Raw genomic sequence first — 25946 nt, 5'->3', positions numbered from 1 at the left:
AACATTTCCTCCAGACGCTCAATGGTTTTCCTGGTGGTTGTAGACCGCATGATGGCCACATCTGGCCATTTGCTGTGAGCGTCCACCACCACCAACAACATTCTGTCTTCGAATGGTCCCGCAAAGTCAATGTGTATACGCTGCCACGGCTCCGCGGGCCATTCCCATGGATGGACTGCTGCTGGTTTAGGTGCGTTTCGCACAGTTTGGCAGGTAGTGCAGCGGCCTGCAAAGTCTTCGATGTGCTGGTCTAGCCCTGGCCACCAGAAATAGCTGCGGGCCAGCTCCTTCATGCACACTATGCCACAGTGCCCGACGTGGAGTTGTTTCAGCATTGGGCCCCGCAGAGAAGGGGGTATGATGACCCTTCTGCCCCACAGCAAACACCCCAACTGTGTAGAAATCTCTTGTTGCCTGACCTAATATGGTTTGTTGTCAGGCGTGCTTGGGATTCTCCTGCCTTTTATGATGGCATCCATTACAGCTGATAACACCGGATCGTTTCGGGTGGCACGTCGCACCTGTTTAGCAGTGACAGGGGTGTCGCTCACGTGCTGGAAGTAGAACATGTCGCTTGGTTGGGTCATTGGCTTTGCTACACGGAGCGGTAAGCGGGAGAGGCCATCCGCATTACCATGTAATTCGGATCGGCGGTACTTAATGTCGTAATCATGGCCTGAGAGCAGCAGGGCCCATCTCTGCATTCTGCGTGAGGCCAATGGTGGAATGCCCGCGTGTGGCCCCAGCAGGGCTGTCAGTGGTTTGTGGTCAATTAGAAGCATAAATCTCCTTCCAAAAAGGTACTGGTGAAATTTCCTTATTCAAAACACGGTGCTCAGGGCCTCCCGCTCGATCTGTGCAGTTACATTCAGCCTTATTAAGGGTCTTAGAGGCGAAAGCAATGGGTTTATCCGTGCTGTCCGGCATGATGTGTGAGACCACCGCGCCAACTCCATAGGGGGATGCGTCGCAGGCCAACTGAAGTGGCAGTGCTGGGTTGAAATGTGTAAGCGCCTCCGAGTTCAGCAGGGCTTTCTTCGAGCTGGTGAAAGCTATCTGGCAAGCCTCTGACCACTCCCATTTCTTACCGTGCCTCAGTAGCTCGTGGAGGGGCTTCAATTAGGTGGAGAGATTGGGGATGAACCGACCATAGTAGTTCAGGAGCCCCAGGTATGAGCGTAACTGGTTGACGTTTTGTGGTGCTGGGGCTTCCAAAATGGCTTTGGTCTTGGAGGGGGCCTTGTGTAGACCTTTATCATCGATCACGTGACCTAGGTACTCAATGGAGGACTGAAAAAACTCACATTTCTCCTTGCGGACTTTCAGTCCGTGTTCCCTCAGCCTCTGTAGTGTCATGTCCAGGTTGTGAAGGTGGTCGGCGTTGTCCCTCCCCGTTATGAGGATATCGTCCAAGTAACACTGCACCCCTGGGAGGCCCACCAGAATCTGATCCATGGCCTTTTGGAAGAGTGCAGGGGCCGATGTTATGCCAAAAGCCAAACGGCGGTACCGAAAAAGGTGTGTGCTGACTGTCAGTAACTCTTTGGACTCGGGGTCCACCAGCATCTGTAGGTAGGCCTGGTTCAAGTCAATTTTACTAAACTGTTTGCCATTCGCTAGACCTGCAAACAGGTCCTCAATCAGGGGCAGCGGATAGTGTTCATTTTGCAAGGCTGGGTTAACAGTCACTTTGAAATCGCCGCAAATTCGTAGACTGCCGTTTTTCTTAAGGACGGGCACAATTGGGGTGGCCTAGTCACTGACAAGCACAGGTTCGAGCACCCCACTATTAACCAGATTGTCCAGCTCTTTTTCTACTTTCGGACGCAGTGCATATGGGACCGGCCTTGCCTTGATGAATCTGGGGATGCTGCCTGGTTTTAGGGTTAACTTTGCAGTGATACTTTTCATGTGTCCTAATCCCTCAGTGAAAAGTTCGCTGTGTTTCTTTAAGAGAGCTTCTAGGGCGGTCTCACCTTGACTAAGCATGCGGACAGTAGGCACCTTATCCATCCACGAGCGGCCTAGCAGGGACGGGTAGTTGCCACGAACAACGTATAGGGGCAGCTTTACGCGTTGTCCATTTAACTCCACCTTAACATTGACCAGGCCCTTCACAGCCACTGCCTACCCTGTGTAGGTCTTCAGCACCACCCGTGCTGGTTGGATTGGTAAGTGGTTTAAGTGTTCTTTGTACACCATCTGTGAAACTAGCGACACTGCTGCCCCGGTGTCAATTTCCATCCGTACTGGTTTACCTTCCAACATTGGTGTTGTCCAGTAGCTGTCAGACCCTCCAGCTAGCGACAGAATGTGGAGGGGCACCTCCTCATCATCTGTAGATTCGCTGGTGTCACTTTCCTTTTTCATCACATGCACCGTTTTTTTATGTGTAGCAGCTCTCCTGCGTTTGTCTGTGCTTCTGTACGTTGAACTAGTCCCTTTTTTTTACTGCGACAAGCCTTTTCAATTTGACCTTTTTTTCCACAGGCATGACAGTCTAGTTCCTTACACCAGCACTCTGCTGTCATGTGCCCTGTTTGGCCGTTGAAATGAACTTTCCCGTTCGGCGTCGCTTCTCTGTTGCCCCAGCAGTGCTAAGCTTTCGGCGCTTCCTCCCGCGCTTTCATCCGAGGAGGTGCTGCTCATTTGGCACAGAAACAGCCAACTACGCACATGACTTGAAAACAAAACGGCTATTTGCCCCAAAAAACACTACACGTGAGGTCAGACGCATCCTCGTCGCCAGTTGTCATGTATTTATCCGGGTTTAGTTTAATAACGAGGAGACAGGTAGTATGGTGGTTGCGGTCCGCTTTACTGAATAGAACTGGCAGGATACTGGAAAAACAATCCCCTACGTAACAGGGGGGTACGGTGGCCGCCGAGGCACAAACATAGCAACAGTGAAACCCGATTTGATATCTAACACACTCTATTCAGCTGGCTTTGGAAACACACGGCGAGAAGGTGGGGGCTGGGTGGTGAGGGTTACGGAGGCGAGAAAAGCAAAAGTAACGCAATAGTTACTTTTACTAGTAACTAGTTACTTTTATTGTGGAGTAACTCAGTTAGTAGCTCAGTTACTTTTTGGGAGAAGTAACTAGTAACTATAACTAATTACTTTTTCAAAGTAACGTGCCCTCTCACCCTCTCATGACCACCTCCACATCAGGAATCGTACGATTGGAAGAAAATCAAGTATGTTTAAAATTCAGTCAGCCGTCCTGAGGTTTTTCCTGGGCAAATTCTGTAGTAACCCTTACCCTAGCACGACAGCATGACCCGTACCAATAGCACAACCCATACCAATAGCACGACCCGTACCAATAGCACGACCCATACCGGCAGCACGACCCGTACCAATAGCACAACCCGTACCGGTAGCACGACCCATACCAATAGCATGACCCGTACCGGTAGCACGACATGTATCTGTAGAACGACCCATACAGATAGCATGACCCGTACCAATAGCACGACCCATACCAATAGCACGACCCATACTGGTAGCACGACCCGTACCAATAGCATGACCCGTACCGGTAGCACGACCCATACCAGTAGCATGACCCATACTGGTAGCACGACCCGTATCGGTAGCACGACCCATACCAGTAGCATGACCCATACTGGTAGCACGACCCGTATCGGTAGCATGACTCATACCGGTGGCATGACCCATACCGGTAGCATGACCATACCATCAGCTAGATATACTTTTGGGGCAATGTCAATTTTACTTTGCAAAAAAAGTGTACTGAACTATAATGTGTTAAAGGATTATAATGTATTTCCTGAGAAAATAAATGCATTTAAATCCTTTCTTTTTTATCACTAGTTTGAGACTGAAATGGGATGCTACGCTACTTCCAGGAGCTAACTTTATCAGCTTTGGATTTAAACATAAATCTAGTCTTTCTGAGTTTTATGTTTACCTTTCATGTTAACATTATGGTATAGAGTGCGTAATCTAAAGAAAGAAACAACTAAAATGCAGATAAACATGGTTTAATCATATCTTGCCAGACTGCTCTGAGCATGACCCATGATGACATCAGAGAAGCAGTTTAAACATAAACAAAAAACATCTAATTTTCTCAGAAAAATCATAAAAAATGTGATTGAAGGATTGAAATAAGTTCTTTTAGTACCAGGATTACATTATTTTTGGCGAACTGGATGAATTTAAGTAATTTCCCTCTGGGATTATTAGAGTATTTCTGATTCGGAATATCTGATTGCACATGGGCAAATAAGCCGATGGTACGGATCGAATAGGCAAATTGTTGCCATAGCAATGACTGCTTCCCATATCCAGCAGAGAGAAGAGGTAATTGGTCCATTAGTTCTGGTAACGCAGGTCTAAGGGCTTAACATCCTGAGTCCTTCAGCAGCTACTTCCGAATGTTTACATTCGGAAGTAGCTACAAAGGCAGATTTTACAAAGGCAGATTTTCTTGGAACCAACTAGCTTTTTAATGGCTTTTGTAAAAATACAGTTTGTTTGATAAAACCTCAATTATGTTTATAAAAAAAATTTCATACTTCTCTGTCCAAGTTAGGATTGCTGACATAGATCTTGCCGTCCTTGCTAATGCCAAAGTCTTTGTGGGGTTTCTGGTTTATGATGGAGTAGGCGATCTTAGCGTTGGCTGTTTCTGGATCATCTCTATCAGTGGCAGTGATTTGTATAACTGAAGTTCCTGCCAATCAAACCACAGTGGAAAAAAATTCACTCAGCTAAAAGTTTAGTGTAAAATGTGACAATAAATCCATCTGTAATGGATTTCAAGATGCCATTCAAATCTGGATCACTTTAAACAGAGCAATTTTTTAGTCCTCAGAGATACCAGCATCTTTACTCTTTTATATATTTGCACCACTGACCTGGAGGGCTGAGTTCATACACTTTAGCTTCCATCTTTGAAGGAAATACTGGAGGATTGTCATTTGCATCCATGACCTTAATTCGCAGGTCAATACGTTCCTCTGCTTCACTTCCATTTTGAAAATAAGCAACACCTGAAAGCTGAAAAGGATAAATCTGAATTATATTTTTGCCATGTTTACAGAACAGAAATTATACGAGCAAAATATATTAAAATGAATGTAGCAAGTGCAGATATTGTTAGAATAGACAGGCTGCTGCCTTTAAAGGCCACCCCAAAACCAGGGCTGAGGTTCTTCTGGAGACGACTCACTTTATACACCGGGCTACATGAGGATAAATCTTTATGAGAATACAAACAGTAACATTGGTTAAGAATTTATTTATTTTATTCACCAAAAGAAACAAAACTTTCCACTAAATGGAACCTTCCATGTTTCTTCCAGAAGAAACTAGAAGAAACTGGCATTTAACCCCTCCCCTTGGGGAGCAGTGGGCTGCCATTGTGCAGCGCTCTGGGAGCAGTGTGGGGTTAAGGGTCTTGCTCAGGGACCCAGAGTGGCAGTCTGTTGGAGTGGGGCTCGAACTCAGAATCTCAGGACCACCACTCCCCCCCAAATATTAGTGTAGTTCATGTGTGTACAGCCTGATTAATGCTAGACCCCTTTTCTTGTGGAGGCAGGGGTTTCTGGTTGGAGTCCCCGCTCTGTCTGTCTCTGTCATTCTGTCCTTGAAGAAGAGACAGGCCTGAAATCTGTACAACAGCCTGACTTTGTCGTTATCCCAGAATCCCAGAGCAGCTGAGGCTGTGGCATAGCTCACCTCTCTCAGTGTGGGGATGTCAGAGTAAAGTGCTTTGGACTGTATTAGAACAGGCTAGTTACCATTTCTCCTTTTGAGTTTGCTCACAGTTTATATATATATATATATATATATATATATATATATATATATATATATATACACCCACCGGCCACTTTATTAGGTACACCTGTCCAACTGCTCATTAACACTTAATTTCTAAGCAGCCAATCACATGGCGGGAACTCAGTGCATTTAGGCATGTAGACATGGTCAAGACAATCTCCTGCAGTTCAAACCGAGCATCAGTATGGGGAAGAAAGGTGATTTGAGTGACTTTGAACGTGGCATGATTGTTGGTGCCAGAAGGGCTGGTCTGAGTATTTCAGAAACTGCTGATCTACTGGGATTTTCACGCACAACCATCTCTAGGGTTTACAGAGAATGGTCCGAAAAAGAAAAAACATCCAGTGAGCGGCAGTTCTGTGGGCGGAAATGCCTTGTTGATGCCAGAGGTCAGAGGAGAATGGCCAGACTGGTTCGAGCTGATAGAAGGGCAACAGTGACTCAAATAAACACCCGTTACAACCAAGGTTGGCAAAAGAGCATCTCTGAACGCACAGTACGTCGAACTTTGAGGCAGATGGGCTACAGCAGCAGAAGACCACACCGGGTGCCACTCCTTTCAGCTAAGAACAGGAAACTGAGGCTACAATTTGCACAAGCTCATCGAAATTGGACAATAGAAGATTGGAAAAACGTTGCCTGGTCTGATGAGTCTCGATTTCTGCTGCGACATTCGGATGGTAGGGTCAGAATTTGGCGTCTACAACATGAAAGCATGGATCCATCCTGCCTTGTATTAACGGTTCAGGCTGGTGGTGGTGGTGTCATGGTGTGGGGAATATTATCTTGGCACTCTTTGGGCCCCTTGGTACCAATTGAGCATGGTTGCAACGCCACAGCCTACCTGAGTATTGTTGCTGACCATGTCCATCCCTTTATGACCACAATCTACTCAACTTCTGATGGCTACTTTCAGCAGGATAATGCGCCATGTCATAAAGCTGGAAGCATCTCAGACTGGTTTCTTGAACATGAAAATGAGTTCACTGTACTCAAATGGCCTCCACAGTCACCAGATCTCAATCCAATAGAGCATCTTTGGGATGTGGTGGAACGGGAGATTCGCATCATGGATGTGCAGCCGACAAATCTGCGGCAACTGTGTGATGCCATCATGTCAATATGGACCAAACTCCCTGAGGAATGCTTCCAGCACCTTGTTGAATCTATGCCACGAAGAATTGAGGCAGTTCTGAAGGCAAAAGGGGGTCCAACCCGTTACTAGCATGGGGTACCTAATAAAGTGGCCGGTGAGTGTATATATATATATATATATATATATATATATATATATATATATATATATATATATATATATATATATATATATATATATATATATATATATATATATATATATATGCCGTAGCAGCCGGTAACTTACCTTGTATAGGGCGATGTCCTCCCTGTCAAGGATTTTGGTCACGCAGACGTCTCCAGTATGAGGGTCAACCACAAACACATGAAAAGGGTACTGATTTGCTCCGATGCCCTCTAAGGAATAAGTAATATTTTCCAACCCTGCAAAGTCCGATCGGATCTGAAACAGAAGGGGACTCTGATTTAGTGAAGGAAACCATCTGAAGCCATGCTGCAATGCTCCACCAGGTGAAGGACCCGTTCGAACTGTCTTCGCTGTCAGAAATTTATTTTTAAAAAACAAAACATGCAAAGCAACAGAAATGAATCTAGAGGAGATTCTGTCTCCCTTCTTCCACCAAATCCAGGATTTGTTTGCCAGTGAAGTCCCTCACCTTGGCAATAAAATCCCATTGGGTGTAGTCCATGTTCTCACTCAGTTGTCTAGGAGGGACAGACCACCGTTTTTGGTGTCTCACCAGATGCTCTCTGGGATAAGCTGAAACCAAAACAGCAGCCTGAATCTGTGAAGACAGGAAAGGTCATGTTAAGGTCAAATTTAACAGAAAACTGATGTTCCCTTTAATTTGAAAAACTGATCTCAGTTTTATTTGGTTCTTATGCAGAAGAAACAATTTAGTCGCAGCAAAATGAATGAATCAGTATAATAATGAAATAATTACACCAGATCGTCTGTAAACTGAACTTTCATATTATTTTGGCGTTGCTGCCGAGCCTGCAGGCCAAGCAGGTTAACCGTGGCAGTGCAGGCTGACGCAGGACTAGCTGCTGCTTTCACACCTGTTGTTCAGAATCCACCATTTCATCTTTGGAGGAGAATCAGCAAGATTCAAACTGGAGGCTGTTCTTTCTTTCACCCCCCTGATTGACTAAAACCAGACTTTGTTCACCCCTTCTGCTGAACGTCCAACTGTTTCCCAAACAGATACGAAGGGAGCAGTTTCAACCCGAGGGCGACGCATTATCAGTCTGACGCTGAAGGATGATGAAAAGTCATGTTTTTGAATAATACTGCCTGGACTTTTTAATGAGAACTTTAAAGGATTTACCTCAAAATGAGAGGAACACAGCTTCAGATCGGACTGTGTTCGTTTTTAGTCCACCGCTCTCCATACCCGACTGTCTTAACAACTCTTTAACACTTAAATCATTAAGCACCAGAGTATCTACCTTCAAATTAACAGACAGACATTATATCGATTCTTATTCTAGAGTAAAACAAAATAAAATGGCTTTATTACTTCAGCTAAGAATGAATATAGGGACTGAAAAAGGACACAGTCATTTCTGTGGCATGATTAGACTAAGAGACCCTTATGGAGAGGCCTGCAAAGGGACGTACAGTTGGAGTAGAGCTAAGAGACTTCGGTGCACAAACTTCTCTCCACTATTGCAAAATCTTGTGAACCTTATCCCTTGCTCACACTGGCTTACCGAGCCGACGGAGACCGCAACTCCCGCACACCCCCTCTCACACCGCCCTTTTGACTACGGTGTGGTGCGGCTCTGCGGCTCCGGCAACAGGTCCGGAGATTTAACTCGTGAGAACAGAAGTTCACTTGAGTTCACGTAACTTCATGCGATAACACGGCCCAAATAAGGATATTTGCGAGAGCTTGTTGCGGAGGGCTCCGGCACGCCGCAAGGATAGCTTTCTTGCTGAATTTTCTGCAGCGCTGGAGTGTCTCGGTAACCGCAGCCGGACAGCTCAGCAGCCGGTGAGAGAGGTTTACGTCTTTTCAATGACTTGGAATCACTGCGGCGCCGCACCCACCGCACCGCAACGGTAAGACCGGAGTCGGTGTGAGCCGGGGGTTACACTGTGTCAGTCTGGTCTTACTTTTTATAGGTTAAAAAGTTAAGCTCAGAGGGCCTTTTCACCATCTACATGCTCCCACTTGGTCAGATAATCAAAAAACACAAAGTCTCTTTTCATTGTTATGCAGATGACACACAGTTGTACATAAAAATGGAATCCACTTCTCCCACAGTTCTGCTATCTGCTTTTCACTGCTGCCTGGGGGAGATAAAGACATGGATGGCTGAAAACTTTCTACAGCTCAACAGCAACAAAACAGAAGCCATTCTCATTGGCACCCCACACCAAACCAAGTCCTTCTCCCTAAACAGTATCCCTATCTTCGGTCAAAACATCCCTCTGTCCTCATCTGTTACAAACCTTGGTGTCAAATTGGATCCACATCTCATGTTCCACTCCCACATACGTCACCTCTGCAAGGTCTCTTTCCTCCACCTCAGAAACATCGCCAAACTCCGCCCCTCCCTTTCCCAACCCGACACAGAAAAGTTAATCCATGCCTTTGTCTCCTCCAGATTGGACTACTGTAATGCCCTCCTCGTCGGGGTCCCTAGCAAAAGTCTACAAAAGCCGCAGCACATCCAGAACTGTGCTGCCCGGGTCCTGACGAGGAGGCGCAAACACAATCACATCACTACAGTCCTCAGGTCCCTTCATTGGCTGCCCATCCAACACAGAATACATTACAAACTTTGCCTCCTCACTCACCAGTGCATACATGGAACTGCCCCTGCTTACCTCAAGGAACTCCTCACACCATCTCCAGAACCCTACACTCCACCACCTCCACCCACCGACTGCACCAGCCAAGAGTCAAGCTCTGCACAATGGGAGATAGGGCCTTCCAGGCAGTTGCCCCACAACTCTGGAATGGCCTCCCAGAGACATTTTTATTTAAAATGGCCTTTGAACATTAGTTAGTACTTTATCTGTGTGGTTTTATGGTTATTTTACTGTTTTGTTTTTACTACGTATTGTCATGATGGGTCTCTGTGATTAAACCCACATGCAGAACACCGCAGGAGACTGAGTAAAAGTTCAACAGTTTATTTTGATAAACACACACAGAGTAAATATTTGCACTGGTTCTGGTACACAGAGTTCACAGAGTTATCTGCAGAGAGGGATTGTTTGGTTAGCCAGGTAGCAATGATGTCTTGACAGAGCTTGATTCTGAGTTGTACCTGATGAGGTTCAGACTGATCGGTGGAGAGAGGGAACCGGTTGGGTCCAGAGACTGAGGGTTCAGCAGAGAGCTTAGCAGCGACAAAGCTTAGCTTCAGGCTAGCGAGGTTCAGACCTTGAGTTGTTCTCCAAGTTCTCTCCTGAGAACTAGCAGGGAGATTCAGACTGAAGATCTTCAGGTTTGGCTTCTCAGAGCAGGCAGGCAGGTTTCCAAACATGAGCTCCTCCAGGGCTCCAGACTTCGATCAGGTTTTCCTATGAGGCAGAGAAGACAGAGGCAGGTTAGAATCATGATTACTCTCCAGAGCAGACAGAGATTCTATGTACAGGCTTGACTCAGGTTCCGCCAACCAAAACTGGTCAACACTCTGGCGCTGAAGGGAAGTCAAGCCGCTGCTTAAGTAGCTGGTCTCCTGATGAGATGAATCAGCCTGAATCAGTGTGCAGGTGGCTTCAGCTCAGGAGACCCAGGGCGCTCTCTGCTGGAGAAAAGGTGGCAGATCTCCAGATCCCAACAGTACCCCCCCCCTCAACGACCGCCTCCTGGCGGTCCAGAGGAAGTGGACGGAAGGGAGTTCTTATACTCATCGATGAGTGAAGGGTCCAGGACGAAGGACCCAGGAACCCAGGTGCAGTCCTCCGGACCGTAGCCCTGCCAGTCGACGAGGTACTGCCAACCGCGACCCCGGCGACGGGAGTCCACGATCCGGCAAACGGTGAATGCCGGGTGGCCATCAATGTCCCGGGTGGGTGGAGGGGAGTCGGACGGAGGGCAAAGAGGACTGGTGAGAACAGGCTTAATTTGTGAGATGTGGAAGGTGGGGTGTATGCGGAGAGTGGGTGGCAGGTGAAGGCGGACAGCAGATGGGTTGATGACTTGAGCGATCTTGTATGGTCCGATGAATCTGGGAGAGAGTTTCTTTGACATTGACTTTAATGGAATGTCACGTGTAGAGAGCCATACCTCTTGACCAGGGGTGTAATCGGGTGCAGGACGTCGTTTCTTGTCGGCGAATCTTTTAATTTGAACAGAGGTCCGGTTCAGAGCAGTGATGGTCTCGTTCCACACTTTGTGGCAATGGCGGATGTGATGATGAACGGATTGGACGGAGATCTCTCTTTCATCTGCAGAGAAGAGTGGTGGTTGATAGCCGATGGAAATCTGCAACGGAAACAGGCCGGTAGCAGCAGATTTTTGTGTATTGTGAGCGTATTCTACCCATGACAAAAACTGACTCTAGCTCCTGATTCATCCTCTCCGTTTGGCCGTTTGTCTGTGGATGATATCCGGAAGTGAGAGAGACCTTAGAATTTAGAGCTGTACAGAAACCTTTCCAAACCTGGGAGATGGACTGGGGACCTCGATCGGACAGAATCTCTTGTGGGATACCATGCAGACGGAAAACATGCTTGACCAGGGGCTGAGCGGTTTGGAAAGCTGTGGGTAGTTTCCTGAGGGGAACCAGATGACAGGCCTTAGAGAAACGATCAATTATGGTTAGAATGGTTGACATACCCTTGGAAACTGGGAGACCGGTAACAAAATCCACTTCTATGTGGGACCATGGACGAGACGGAACAGGCAGAGCATGTAGCAGCCCAGAAGGTGGTTGGTGGGTCGGTTTATTCCTGGCACAGATGGGACAGGCCAGTACGTACTCCTTCACGTCCTTGTGAAGGGACGGCCACCAAAAATGTCGTGTGATGAGGGCGATGGTTCTACTTATACCAGGATGGGCTGAGAATTTGGCTGCATGCATCCACTGGATGAGAAGGGATCTGACAGAAGATGGAACATAAGTCCTATTTGGAGGTCCATTTCCTGGGTCAGGTTCAGAAGCCAAGGCAAGATTGATGAGATCAGTGATTTCCAAGGAAACGGCTCCAACCGTGCAAGTGGCAGGGAGAACAGGCTCGGGTGTTTCAGGCTTATAGGATGAATATAGGCGAGAAAGAGAGTCGGGCTTGATGTTCTTGGAACCGGGTCTGTAAGATATGATCAGATTAAACCTTGAAAAGAACAGAGACCAACGGGAATGACGTGGGTTAGATCTCTTTACAGACTGGATATATGACAGGTTTTTATGATCCGTCCAAACCAAGACAGGGTGTCCAGCGCCCTCAAGCCAATGTCTCCACTCCTCCAGGGCTAGCTTGATAGCTAGTAACTCTCTGTCTCCAACATCATAATTCTGCTCTGCTGGAGAAAGTCTGCGTGAGAAAAAGGCACAAGGGTGAGTTTTTTGGTCTGAGTCAGATTGTTGAGACAAAACAGCTCCCAATCCAGAATCAGATGCATCCACCTCTAATATGAATTGCTTAGAGGGGTCAGGTTGAATCAGTATGGGCGCGCTGGAAAAGAGAGCCTTCAGGTTGTTCAAAGCTGCATCGGCTTCTGCAGACCAGTGGAACGCCTTCTTAACAGAAGTCAGAGCTGTGAGAGGTAGAGCTGTTTGACTGTAGCTCCTGATAAATCGTCTATAGACAGCGGCGTAGGAAGCGGGGGGGACGGGGGGGACATGTCCCCCCAATATAAAAGCCAGGTGGATATGTCCCCCCCAAAAATTGTACCGCAAAATATTAGATTTTGACAATTTTTTAACTATCGTGCTTTTATTTTGAAGGCGCAACATAGCGTTACGTCACTGTACTCCCCCTCCCCTCTGTGAACTGTTGAGTGTTTGAGCACTCAGACGGGAGGGAAACAGCGATACAGAAAGTCAGAAACTTGTTAATGAGGTAAAATGGTCTGTCGGGAATGCTGCTATGAATAGTGCTTATTTATAACGTCTTGTTGTCAGTTCACTTTCATATATAGAAACTGAATCTTTTTGGTTTAGGCATCTTAGACTTGTAGGAAGAGGATTAGGGCCACTGAAAAAAGTTAACTGATTTTTACATTTTTTTTTTAGTTTAACATGGGGGGAAAAGTCAGAATTCTGACTTTTCTCGGAATTCTGACTTTAATCTCAGAATTCTGACTTTTTTCTCAGATATCTGACAGATGATTAATATTTCTAATCAATTTACATTTTTTTTTTTTGGTGGTTGGGGGGGGGGGGGGGTACTATACAGATATATAAAAACAAGAAGGTCTAACTAAAAAATAACCAGAATATATGTTTAGAGTAAAGACTGACTACTTGTGTTTACACAAGCACACAATTTCAAATCTGCAAGAAAATGTAAAATATACGTATAAAGAAATATAACAGGAAGTACTGCTAAAACAAACTAAATGTTAAATAATGTAGATATTGGTTTAAAAAATTCTTCAGATTTGGAAATTTGGAAGGAATACATAATTCTGAAATTAATCAACAAATCTGGTAAAAAAAAAAAAATAAATAAAAAATAAAAGTTGCACCTTTTTACTTGAGGAATTTGTTGAATAACCTCATAATTATCAGTTTAACTAGTTGGAGGTAATGCTACACTTCTCTGCTTACTGTCCTGCTCATAAAAGGTAAACATTATAAACCCACCATTCATTTTCTACACTATTTGGAAAACACAACACAAATGTAATATAACAAAAGTATGTTTAACAACAAACATGTTAGCATCAAGCCATAGCCATGTCTGTTTTAGAGACTAGCTCTCTTGTTTTAATGACCTTCTGCTCCTCCATTAATGAGTGGACCCCTCGGGTACGTAAAAAGTTGCCTAATTCTGTCATTTTCCACCAATGTGTCACTGGCTCTCTCAAACAACTCACATCTTTGTCAGTGAAGCTGAGTGCTCCACATCTCTGCCTTCATGGTGCCCATCTACATTAAGATCCAAAATTCTGAGAAAAAAAGTCAGAATTCTGAGATTAAAGTCAGAATTCTGAGAAAAAAAAGTCTTAATTCTGAGAAAAAAAAGTCTTAATTCTGAAAATAAAAGTCAGAATCCTGACTTTTTTCCCGTATTAAACTGAAATAAAATGTAAAAATCACTTAACTTTTTTTTTTTCAGTGGCCCTAATCCTCTTCCGTAGTCTTGGGCTGATCACTCATCCAATATTTAACTGCTAACTTTCTCTAGACGTTTGCCACGCTAGCCAAAATGTTTTTTTTATATATTTTTTTTTATATCTCATTTCAGTACATTGCCACCACCAACTAAAAGGCTGAAACAGCAGGAGGACTTACTCAGATTTTTTTAAAATTGAAACGTCAGTGTGAGTAACAGTCACCTAACACAACTTGTGTTGAAATTAGCCCGGTCTGGGCGTGCGTTTTACGAGGATTTTTTTTTTTTTGCATGGTTTTGATTCGCCGAAATGGACAGATGTTATACCTGCCGCGCTCCTGATCGTTAGTTAAAACCACAGGGAGAATTAATTCTAATTCTTAGCAGCGGCGGCCGCATTGGTCGTGCAGCGGACTGCTGCACAACCACTAATTAACCAACTAATTAACTTCTGCATCTTTATTTCCTCAAATAAACTGCTGGCTCCTCTTTTTACACTATAAACAGATTAACACAACATTGACAACTCTGTAGTTTTCTCTGTTCTGTACTGCAAATTGGAATTAAAGGCGCCATTTCTACCAAAGGTCTGGACAGACTGGCCACCTGTCTAGGGTGGACCCCGCACCAGCACCTCCAGACCCCACTAAGGGACAGGGTGTACAGAAAATGGAAGGATGGATGGATTTCTACCAAAGGTTGATAATGCGTTTTTGAACCAGATGCTTCAAAGCGCCCTGTCCATAATTCTTCAACACACTGTCAGCTCCCTCTGTCAGTCAACCTATATAAATTCATTTTTGACCATTATTGCAAGTTTGACAAAATAAAACGTATCAAACTTTGCACTTGTGTGGCCTACGGAATTGTTTTGATTTTCTAGTGCGTATGCGGACACTAAATATGCCAAGGGCTGAAGCCCTTGAAAGACATCTCCCTTTGCTTTATAAAAGACTCCAGTCATTTTGTTTGGTGATATGCTCACATCTTATGAACAAATGCATTATGTTAATTTTAAATGCATTATTTTTGCAAACACATTTATAAAGGAATAAAGTAAACGATTAAATAGCCTTTTTTTTAAGTAGCGTACTTAAGATATGTTTCTGTTGAATATTTACGAATCTCAGATTTCCGACATGTGTCCCCCCCAATTGTAAACATATTCCTACGCCCTTGTCTATAGAAGTTGCAAACCCCAGGAATCTTTGAAGCTGCTTGCGGTTCTCGGGAGTAGGCCAGTCCAGAACTGTTTTTATTTTGTCTTCAAATGGCTTCACCTGCCCGCCCTCAAGCACAAACCCTAGAAAAGTGACAGAAGGTTGGTGAAATTCACATTTCTCAGCTTTTACAAAGAGTGTATTTTCAAGCAGTCTTTGAAGGACCAGACGAACGAGTTTCTTGTGATCAGACAGGTTCTTAGAGTAGATCAGGATGTCATCGATGTATACAAAAACAAAAACGTTGAGGAAGTCTCTGAGAACATAATTTACTAGAGCTTGGAAACAGGCAGGAGCGTTTGTCAGACCAAAAGGCATGACCAAATATTCAAATTGGCCAATGGGGGTCTTAAATGCCGTCTTCCATTCATCTCCTTCTCTTATTCTAAGAAGATGATATGCGTTTCTTAAGTCGAGTTTGGTGAACACTGTTGCCCCTTGAACAGGTTCAAAAGCTGATGCTAGCAATGGTAAGGGATACTTATTTTTGACGGTTATTTGATTCAATCCTCTGTAGTCTATACAGGGTCGGAGAGAACCGTCCTTTCTTCCCACAAAGAAAAAGCCAGCACCGAGAGGGGATGAAGACGGTCGGATGATCCCAGCAGCAAGTGACTCATTGATGTATTTTTCCATCGTCTCTCTCTCAGGTTTGGAGATATTAAACAGTCTACTGCTGGGGAGGGGAGCTCCTGGTAACAGATCAATGGCACAGTCATATGGTCTGTGAGGTGGAAGAGACATCCCACTGACCTTGCTGAAGACTGGTCCCAAATCGTGATACTCGGAAGGAACGGAAGAAAGGTCAGGAGGGTCCATCTCCCCCCTACCTCTAGGGGACTGAATAGCAGGAGCCGCAGAACGGAGACAGGAGACGTGACAGGAAGTGGACCAAGACTCAATGTGACGTTCAGCCCAGTTGATGTGAGGGTTATGAAGCTCCAACCACTCGTATCCCAGCACTAGGGATAAACATGCAGAGGGAAAAACAAAAAAGGTTAGAGTCTCACGGTGGTTTCCAGAGATCAGGAGCTCTAATGGCCGTGTCTGATGAGTGACTTGATGCAGCCTCTTCCCATCAATGGCTGAAACTCTGAGTGGCTTCTTCAGAGGAATGGTCTCAATCTTCAGCTGTTGGACCAAATTAGAGTCAATAAGATTTCTCTCACAACCAGAGTCTATGAAGGCTGACAGAGTGAGAGTCTGATCAGAACAGAACAGAGTTGCAGGTAATAGAAGGTGAGGAGATCTTTCAGATCATAGATGGTCCGTCAGACTCCTCACATCCTCTGACGGACCCCGGCTTTTGATTTAGCTGGGCAGGTGGAAATAAAATGGCCGGGCTCACCACAATACAGACACAGATTTCCGCTGAATCTTCGTTGTCTTTCTTCATTGGAAAGCCTTGTATGCCCAATCTGCATGGGTTCAACCTCAGCTCCTTCTGTAGACGAGGAGACAAAGTGAGTTGCGTGAACAGGAGCGGATTGTGATTGATTCTTAATCCTTGGTCTGGTACTGGACTCTAGAGGTTCAGAAAAAAACAGAAGTGCTGTTAGATGCGGGAGCAGCAGCAGAAAAATTATGGCTTCTTTGCCTTGACCTGGTTCTAGTTTGAAGTCTATTATCCAACCTGATGGTCAAGCTGATTAAATCCTCCAAACTAGCTGGTTCGTCGATAGTGGCAAGTTCGTCCTTGATGTCTTCATTTAAAGCCTTAAAATAGGCACTCTTAAGTGCACACTCATTCCAACCAGAAGCTGTGGCTTTAACCCGGAAGTCAATAGAAAAGTCTGCCACAGTCTGATTTCCTTGGCTTAAGCTGAGCAAAGCTCGGGAATCAATGGATTTGTCTGAGTCTTGATTAAAGACCTGGGAAAATTCTGTTATAAATTCTGCAAAGGTGCACAGAAAACTGGATTCTGAGGAAAACCTAGCCTCCGCCCATTCAAGAGCTCGACCAGTAAGTTGAGAAAGGATGAAGGCTATCTTTCTTTTATCATTGGAAAAACTGGCAGGTGAATGTTCAAAAATTAATCTGCACTGAAACAAAAATCCTTTACATTTGCAGGGTATACCTGAAAATCTCTCTGGGAGGGACAGACGGAATTCCGGAAGTGATGTGACAGATTCTGACCTTTGAGGCAGATGTGGCTCCGGAACCGGAAGTTGAGCAGGCTCCGCTCCGGAGTTAGCATTGCTGAATTGGCCAGCTCTTTCCTGTAACAGAACACACTGCTGGTTCAAACTTAACCTGAACTCACGGAGGGTAGAGAAATGGTCTTGTAAAAATACTCCTTGCTCTTCAATCATCCTCCGGAGGTGATCTGCTGGGTTTTGTTTATGGACGGAGTGTTCTGTCATGATGGGTCTCTGTGATTAAACCCACATGCAGAACACCACAGGAGACTGAGTAAAAGTTCAACTGTTTATTTTGATAAAGACACACAGAGTAAATATTTGCACTGGTTCTGGTACAGGTCCGGGACTGGGTTCACAGAGTTATCTGCAGAGAGGGATTGATTGGTTAGCCAGGTAGCAATGATGTTTTGACAGAGCTTGATTCTGAGTTGTACCTGATGAGGTTCAGACTAATCGGTGGAGAGAGGGAACCAGTTGGGTCCAGAGACTGAGGGTTCAGCAGAGAGCTTAGCAGCGACAGAGCTTAGCTTCAGGCTAGCAAGGTTCAGACCTTGAGTTGTTCTCCAAGTTCTCTCCTGAGAACTAGCAGGGATATTCAGACTGAGGATCTTCAGGTTTGGCTTCTCAGAGCAGGCAGGCAGGTTCCCAAACATGAGCTCCTCCAGAGCTCCAGACTTCGATCAGGTTTTCCTATGAGGCAGAGAAGACAGAGGCAGGTTAGAATCATGATTACTCTCCAGAGCATACAGAGATTCTAGGTTCAGGCTGAGGCTCAGGTTCTGCTAACCAAAACTGGTCAACACTCCGGCGCTGAAGAGAAGTCAAGCCGCTGATTAAGTAGCTGGTCTCCTGATGAGATGAATCAGCCTCAGGTGTGCAGGTGGCTTCAGCTCAGGAGACCCAGGGCGCTATATGCTGGAGAAAAGGTTGCAGATCTCCACATCTCAACATGTATGTTATTTTATTGTAATGTCTCGATCTAACTATATATGCTGTTTTTATTGTACATTTTTGTTTTAACTATGAATTTTGTAGCACTTTGAGATGTTGTTGAAATGTAAAGTGCAATACAAATAAAATGTATTATTATTATTATTATTATTGTCTTAGGAGCAAATTCCGCCTGAAATTAAATATGTGAATTAAAGCAAGTTCAGCTATAAATTGGAAATTAAATTGTTTGTATTTGTGTGACAGGAAGGCGTTGAGGAATATTTTTAAGGTGGAACCAATATTATAAATGTCACCATGTTTGATTTATAGGTGATTAAACAAAGAAAAAAAAAGAAAAAAAAAAAGAGCGGCACATTTTTTTCTAAAATAAAAACTGCAAAACACTGTGAAAGCTTATTTGAAACTCTGGATGAACCCTCAGACTTTATAGATCCACATCTTGACTAAAAATCAATCTAACTTGAACTGAATAAGTTGAAGCATGTTTGTTCCACAAAGGTTTTAGTGGGCAGGGAGCTAGGCAGAAATGGGATTTTTTTCCCACTCATAAAAGGAAATCTGGTCAAACAAATACCGTAAATCCTCTAATATTGGCCTGTATTCCATTAGCGGCCGGGTCTCTAATAATGGCCGGTCTCGCTCTCGGCAGAGGTAAATAATGTCCGGACTCGTATACAGGCCGGGGCTAAAATTAGAACCAACGATGTTCCTGGGCAGTCCTCAACAACCTGTGATAGTAACATACAAGTACCACAGGGGGGCAGTGTTTGCTAACGAATCCAAGCAGGTTAGCATGGGAAGTCCCGTCCTTACACAGAGATCGTAGTGGCCTTACACAATCAATCTGATCTGAAAGATACATGTGATCACCGGTAGGTCTGGTGGTAACCAGGCAGCGTAAAATTACAGAATTTCGTTGGCCTTCATTGTTCTGAATTTCCCTTGAAATATACGATACTGGTAGCCTACTTCCATTTAGCCTGCCTCAAATAAAATGTCGCTGTGATGGCAGAACAGTTTCCATAATTTTTTTAAACTTTGTTTCGCAAGTCAGTTTGGCCAAGATTCCATTCTGCAGAAACATTGCAGCTGCTGGAAGATGTCTGAATAATGTTCTGTATATCGTTATGGTAACTGTACTTATTCAATAAATGAACCTAGTATTTTATTGATTCAAAGAGACACAAAATCTCATTGTTATTCATTCCACTGGTCGTCTGTTTTGATCAAATAGAAATAGAGGCCTGCCTCTAATTCTGGCCTCCTTCCAATAATGGCCTGGACCAAGATGTACCTCAGTAAAATAAAGACCCTGGCCTATATTAGAGGATTTACGGTATTCTGATTTCCATTATTGGAGACCTTCTGCATGAGGCAAAGTCTTTGCTCCTAAGATAAGTCATTTCATTGAAATTTACCAATAATATCATCAAACTGTTAGAATAACAGTTGGATCCGGTACCGGGCCCGCTGGGCTTAACCAATCACCTCACAGGCCATGAGCCGGCGCACTGGGCTGTGCAGACATAAATATGCACACCCAACCAGTTAGAGTAAGGTATAAATATATCCAGGCTGGGTGCGGTGTCTTTTGGTGAAAAATCATGAGATGAGAAAGAGTTTTGTTCTGTACTGGGATTTTTTGGAAAACATTGGAATACCTTTTTTCCCAGTCTGGGGGGAATGAAAGAGAATCATTTAAGTAACTTGATTTTTGTCCTACCAATAGCTTTTCCATACTGGTACGTTAAGGGTAGCACATATCAAGATTCTTCAATGTGTCCAGCTGAGTTTTCTCACTTAAAGAACTGAGTTAAAGATGTTCTCTGAGCCCGATAAAGGAAAGTCATTTTGCTCCAACTTTGTTTGGCTGCAACAACATAAGACAAACAAGGCAAACTTTTCTAAATGGTAAAAGCAAACAAAGCTTCACATGACACGATGCAGCGACACAGTAGATGCTGTGGTGGACGTACTGAACCCGTTGGTGGCGCTGTGACACTGTGACAGAAACATGCACAATAACAGACTGCGAAGTTCCCATGGCAATATGGAGAGAGTTCTGTCATGGAACTCTATTAAGACAGAGGATGTGAGGGCCCTCCAGGAGTACAGCCTCTTTCTGCGTGGATGCTGCAATGCCATGGAAGATGTGCAGTATTTAAATGACCTAGACACACCCACAAACATGTTGGAGATCATTAAAAAACTGCCCTACAAACTCAGAGACCGCTGGAGATGCCATGCATGTGACCTGTAGGAAAAATACAACAGAAGAGCAAGGTTTATGGATATAGCCAGCTTTGTTGAGAAACAGGTGAAAATCTTAACAGACCCAGTTTTTGGAAATATTCAGGACATCACTTCATCAAATAAACAAATAAAACACAAACTTCAGCCTCATTCCAGCATCAAAGGAACCAGCTTTGCTACCACTGTGGATAATGTGGAAAGAACAGGCACACCTTTGAACAAATCTAAAGATATAAAACTATGAGCCAAAAAGATTTGTCCCTGCTGCACTAAAGGACACACATTGGATATGTGTGCGCGGTTTGAAGAAAAGGCGCACAAGGAGAAAATTGACTTCTTGAAAGCAAATGGTGCTTGTTTTAACTGCTTGGGTATAGGACACATCAGCAAAAATTGCCAAAGGAAGATTTCCTGCGCGAAGTGCAGCCAAAAACATTCCAACCGTACTTCATAAGGATAGTGTGGAAAGGACAGAATCGGCTGAGAGAAGTGTTCACGTGGCTCTGGACAGCACTTTGATTTCCAATGGACTTACAGGGGCCGGTGAGATGGATTGCAAGCTTTCTATTGTGCCAGTACAAGTAAAAGCAAAGAAAGGCAATAAGATCATTTTCACCTATGCCTCTTTGGACCAGGGAAGTACTGCAGTGTTTTGTACTGAGAGTATGATACAGAAACTCAATTTATCTGGGAAGAAGGCAAACATTCTACTCAGGACTATGGGACAGGAGAAAATAGTCGGTAGTTATATTGTGCCAGAGCTGGAGGTGGCAGCATTTGAAGATGACACCTTTATCAAGTTGCCAAAAGCATATACTCAGTTGTCAATGCCAGTCCACAAAGTAAACATTCCCAAAAACGAGGATCTGACAAGGTGGCCATATTTAAAACATCTTTACTTACCACAGATTGAAGCTGGAATTGAGCTGCTGATTGGCTCTAATGTCCCACGAGCCATGGAACCGCTCGAAGTCATCCGCAGTGTGCATAATGGACCCTGTGCTGTATGGACAGTGCTGGGCTGGACAGTAAATGGACCACTAACAGGAAATAGTGGAAAGGCCAATTACTGCAAGCAGGCAGTAACTATGAACCGTGTGTCCATTGTGAATTTGGATGAACTATGGCAACAGCAATTTAAGATGAATTTTCCAGAGTCTGTTGTTGAGGAACAAGTAGGTCTGTCAAGAGAAGACCTGAGGTTCATGGATATGGTTAGAAAGTCAGCAAAACACATTGATGGTCACTACCAGATCGCTCTGCCTTTAAAAATTCAAACATTAGCATGACCAATAACAGGAAAGTGGCAGAACAACGTTTACACCACTTAAAGAGGAGGTTTCAAAGGGATCCAATGTTCTACATGGAGTATAACACCTTTGTTAATGATCTCCTTTGTAAAGGCTATGCTGAAAGAGTTCCTGTTGCAGAGCTGGAAAGACGTGATGGCAAGGTTTGGTACATACCGCATCACGGTGTCTACCACCCAACAAAAAGAAAACTGAGAGTCGTGTTTAATTGTGGTGCCTGTTTCAATGGACAGTCTCTAAATGAGGAGTTGTTGCAAGGCCCTGATTTAACCAGCTCACTAATTGGAGTTGTGACCAGGTTCAGGAGAGAACCTGTGGTCATTAGATCATTGGACGACATCGAAGCCATGTTTCATCAGGTGCGAGTGCCACCAGAAGATGCCGACTTGCTATGATTCATATAAAAAGAAAGTGCTTGTTTTGGGTGTTACTTCCTCCCCTAGCTGTGCCAACTTTGCCCTCAAAATATGTGCAGATGATTTTGGACATGGCTACAGAAAGGAGACAGTGAATAAGTTGCAGCACCGTTTCTATGTTGATGACTGCTTGGTGTCAGTTGCAACAGAAGAGGAAGCACTGACCCTCTGTCGTGAGCTCACGTCTCTATGTGTTAAAGGTGGGTTCTGTTTGACTAAGTGGTTCAGTAACAGAAGTGAATTGATTCAGACCATCCCAGAACCTCACAGAGCTAAATGCATGAGGCAGTTGGATCTGGAGTGTGAGTTTATGCCCATTGAAAGAGTGTTGGATTTGGAGTGGTATGTCAAGTTTCTCCCTTTAAATTCACCTTTAAACACCTTTAACACCTTTAAACACCTTTAACACCTTTAAATTCAACACCTTTAAATTCAACATTATATGGAAGGAAAGGCCATTCACCCCCAGAGGCATTCTCTCTGCTGTCTCCTCAATTTATGATCCATTGGGTATGCTCTGTCCCTGTCAGGAATCCAGTTTGAGTGGTCTGTTTTGTGTCTGTCTCTCCCTCCACCACCAGGTGGCGCCCTGTCATTCTTGGTCTTTCCTGCACACCTTCACTCCAGTTCTTTGGATCATTATCTGGAGGAGTACTTAAGCAGTGGACTGTCACTACCTTGACGCCAGAGTGTTTGCCAGTTTTGGGTACTCTAGCCAAGCTGAGATTAGCTGAGTCTAACCTGAGTCTTTGTTTCTGTGAGTCTAACCTTGTTTTTGTCTTTGCCTTTGGCAGGAAGTCCTCCTGCGTACTGGAAGTTTGGTCTTCTTCCCGTGGAAGGATTGTTTTCTGAGTTCACACTAAGCAGGGGAGAAACCTCCACATGTGCTGTTCAAGTCCCTCACAGAAATCCAAGTGACAATCCACTCCAGTGCTCCTCCGGGTCCAAAGAATGTCTACCTGTCCACTCTTCAACATGTCCCCTCTTCTCTGGATCAACCCACACAGGCTGGATGCAAAGTGAGAGAAGAACCCCCCCAAACGTGAGTCTCTCACTAGCATTAACTTTGTGGCATCCAAGATTCCCACGGTCCCTGAACTAACCTCTGTGAACTTCCCTTCTTACTTCCAGTTCCGGTTCACCAGCTCTCTGAGTTTCCCTGAATCCAACCCTTTGAACTCCACAGTAAACCTGTTTAACCTTTTGCCTTGCTCTCTGAGTGGTTCTCTGCATTTTGGGTCAGACCTCTAAAACACATCATGACAGTCCCCAAAAAAGATCTTAAGGGATTTGTGCAGAGGAGGAATTGGTTGGGATGACCCCATACCTGAGACTGTCTCCAACAAGTGGCTTAAGTGGATGCAAGGGCTTCATCTGCTGGACAATTTTGAATTACATAGATGTCTAAAACCCCTGGAGTTTGGAAATGTTGTCAGTGCACAATTACATAATTTCTGTGACGCATGTGAGGATGGCTATGGTGTAGTCACTTACCCGATGATGCATAATGAGCACCACCAACGGCACTGTGCATTTATAATGGGAAAGGCTTGTGTCGCCCCACTCAAGATGATTACTATTCCAAGGATGAAACTGATTGCTGCAACAATGGCAAGTCGCATGGACTTTCTGTGGAGGAAAGAGCTGCACATGGATGTTCAGGAATCTGTGTTTTGGACAGATAGCACATCTGTGCTATAATAAATTACAAATGAGAGCTCAAGATACAAGGTGTTTGTTGCAAGTTGTGTTTCAGAAAAACTGAAATCATCTGACCCTGCTCAGTGGAAGTATGTGGATACAGCTTCAAATCTAGCAGATGTAGCATCTAGAGGGGTCAAAGTTGAGGCACGTTTGAAAGACAAACTCTGGTTAAGGGGACCTTCTTTTCTTTGCCAACCTGAAACAGACTGGCCTGTGAACCCTGAGCCTGTAAACCATATATCCCAGGATGATCCACAGGTTAAGAAAAGTGCTGTTGTTAATGCTGTAAATGTTGAGGATTCTACCACTCACTTGATCCATCACTATTCCTCTTGGATACGGTTAAAGAAAGCTGTGGCATGGTGGCTGAAATACAAAGAATGGCTTTGGTCCTGTTTCAAGAAGAGGAAAGAGCTTACAGCCAATCAGAATGAAGTGAACATGCAGCAGCACAGAATGATGGAAAAGGAAATATGCGCGTTCAAACGCACAGCTATCCAAGGATGTCTTACAGTGGAGGACATTGATAAGGCTGAGATAGTCATTATCCGGTTTTGCCAGAGAAGAAAGCTTTCAGATGAGTTTTCATGTCTGGAAAAGGGACAAAATGTAAAGAAAAGTAGCCACCTGTACAAGTTGTGTCCAAGGCTGGAAGATGGAGTCTTACGTGTGGAAGATCGGCTCAGTAAAGCAGCCGGCCACACCCAGCGCTCTCTAACTAAACATGCACCTTTTTACATGAGGGAAAAGGGGATTATTTTGTTTCAAAAAGTAGTTTTAAACAAAAAAAAAAAAACTGATCTGGACTCACCCCAAACAGAATTAACAGCAGAAAGGACCTGCTCCGTCGGGTCATAGTCACTCAGAAAAGTCCAGTGGTTTCAGAATACAAACTCTGTCCTGTTGCACTTTTTCCTTGTCTGGTCTGAACAGTTTCAGGAAGGAGGCTTTAAAACATTGGACAGAATCACACACAGCAGCAAAGAGTCGTCACGCCCCTACGGTGTGGGGTTACCTGAGGCTGGCGTGGGAGAAAACACCTAACCTGCCAGTTCGTGACTTCTTTAGAAGTCAGCCAATTACAGGTTCCCATCACACAGGCTGAAACACGGAGGATCCATAACAGCCGACAGCCAAATTCCACCGAAACCACATCAGCTTTTTATTTTACCCATCAGCCTTTTATAACCAACACTCTGTGTTTTAATATGTTCCAGATAAAGACTCATTATGCAGGATAAAAACATTATTTTTCCACTGCTGTGCTAATCTTTCTGAGGCCCTAAAACAGACCATGAACTGCAACCTGCCTGAGTGATCAGGGCAGAAAGTGAAGGTGGTTTATAAAGCAGTCAAAAGGATTTAAGGGCCTTGAAATTAGAAAGCTGATTTACTTTATGATCTAAAACAGGGATCCCCAAAGTGGGTCCTGGAGGGCCGCTGGCCTGCAGGATTTAGAAGTTTCTCTGCTTTAGCACAGCTGATTCTTCTTCTTCTTGGATTTATTGGCACTTACTGGTATGGAGTGTAGTTTGTGATGGACTGTCTACTAATAAACATATATTCAATTCAATTCAATTCAGTTTATTTATATAGCGCCAAATTCACAACACATGTCATCTCAAGGCACTTTACAGTTCAACCAGATCATACAGTCAAATTGATACAAAGTTTTCTATCTAAGGAAAACCAGTTGATTGCATCGACTCAAATACAATCCCTCACACTAAGCATGCTTGTAGCGACAGTGGAGAGGAAAAACTCCCTTTTAACAGGAAGAAACCTCCA

General features: G+C 44.4%; 1 protein-coding gene across 1 annotated transcript in view; it reads right to left on the bottom strand.

Annotated features, from left to right (window-relative positions):
• LOC119771891 (desmoglein-2-like) overlaps positions 1 to 25128 on the bottom strand; it is a gene marked incomplete at its 3' end in the record, with an annotated part of 34348 nt that extends 9220 nt beyond the window's left edge. The window contains 5 exon segments of the mRNA XM_038268122.1: positions 4549 to 4706; positions 4891 to 5032; positions 7203 to 7358; positions 7573 to 7701; positions 24970 to 25128. Of these exon segments, the coding sequence (XP_038124050.1) occupies positions 4549 to 4706; positions 4891 to 5032; positions 7203 to 7358; positions 7573 to 7701; positions 24970 to 25014 (630 nt within the window).
• Positions 25129 to 25946: the final 818 nt, after the last annotated feature.

Source organism: Cyprinodon tularosa, unplaced genomic scaffold, assembly GCF_016077235.1.
Source record: "Cyprinodon tularosa strain WSP-4 unplaced genomic scaffold, ASM1607723v1 ctg693, whole genome shotgun sequence".
Lineage (NCBI taxonomy): Eukaryota > Metazoa > Chordata > Actinopteri > Cyprinodontiformes > Cyprinodontidae > Cyprinodon > Cyprinodon tularosa.
The sequence above is the reverse complement of the archived record's forward strand: the minus strand, read 5'-3'. Positions and strand labels throughout refer to the sequence as shown.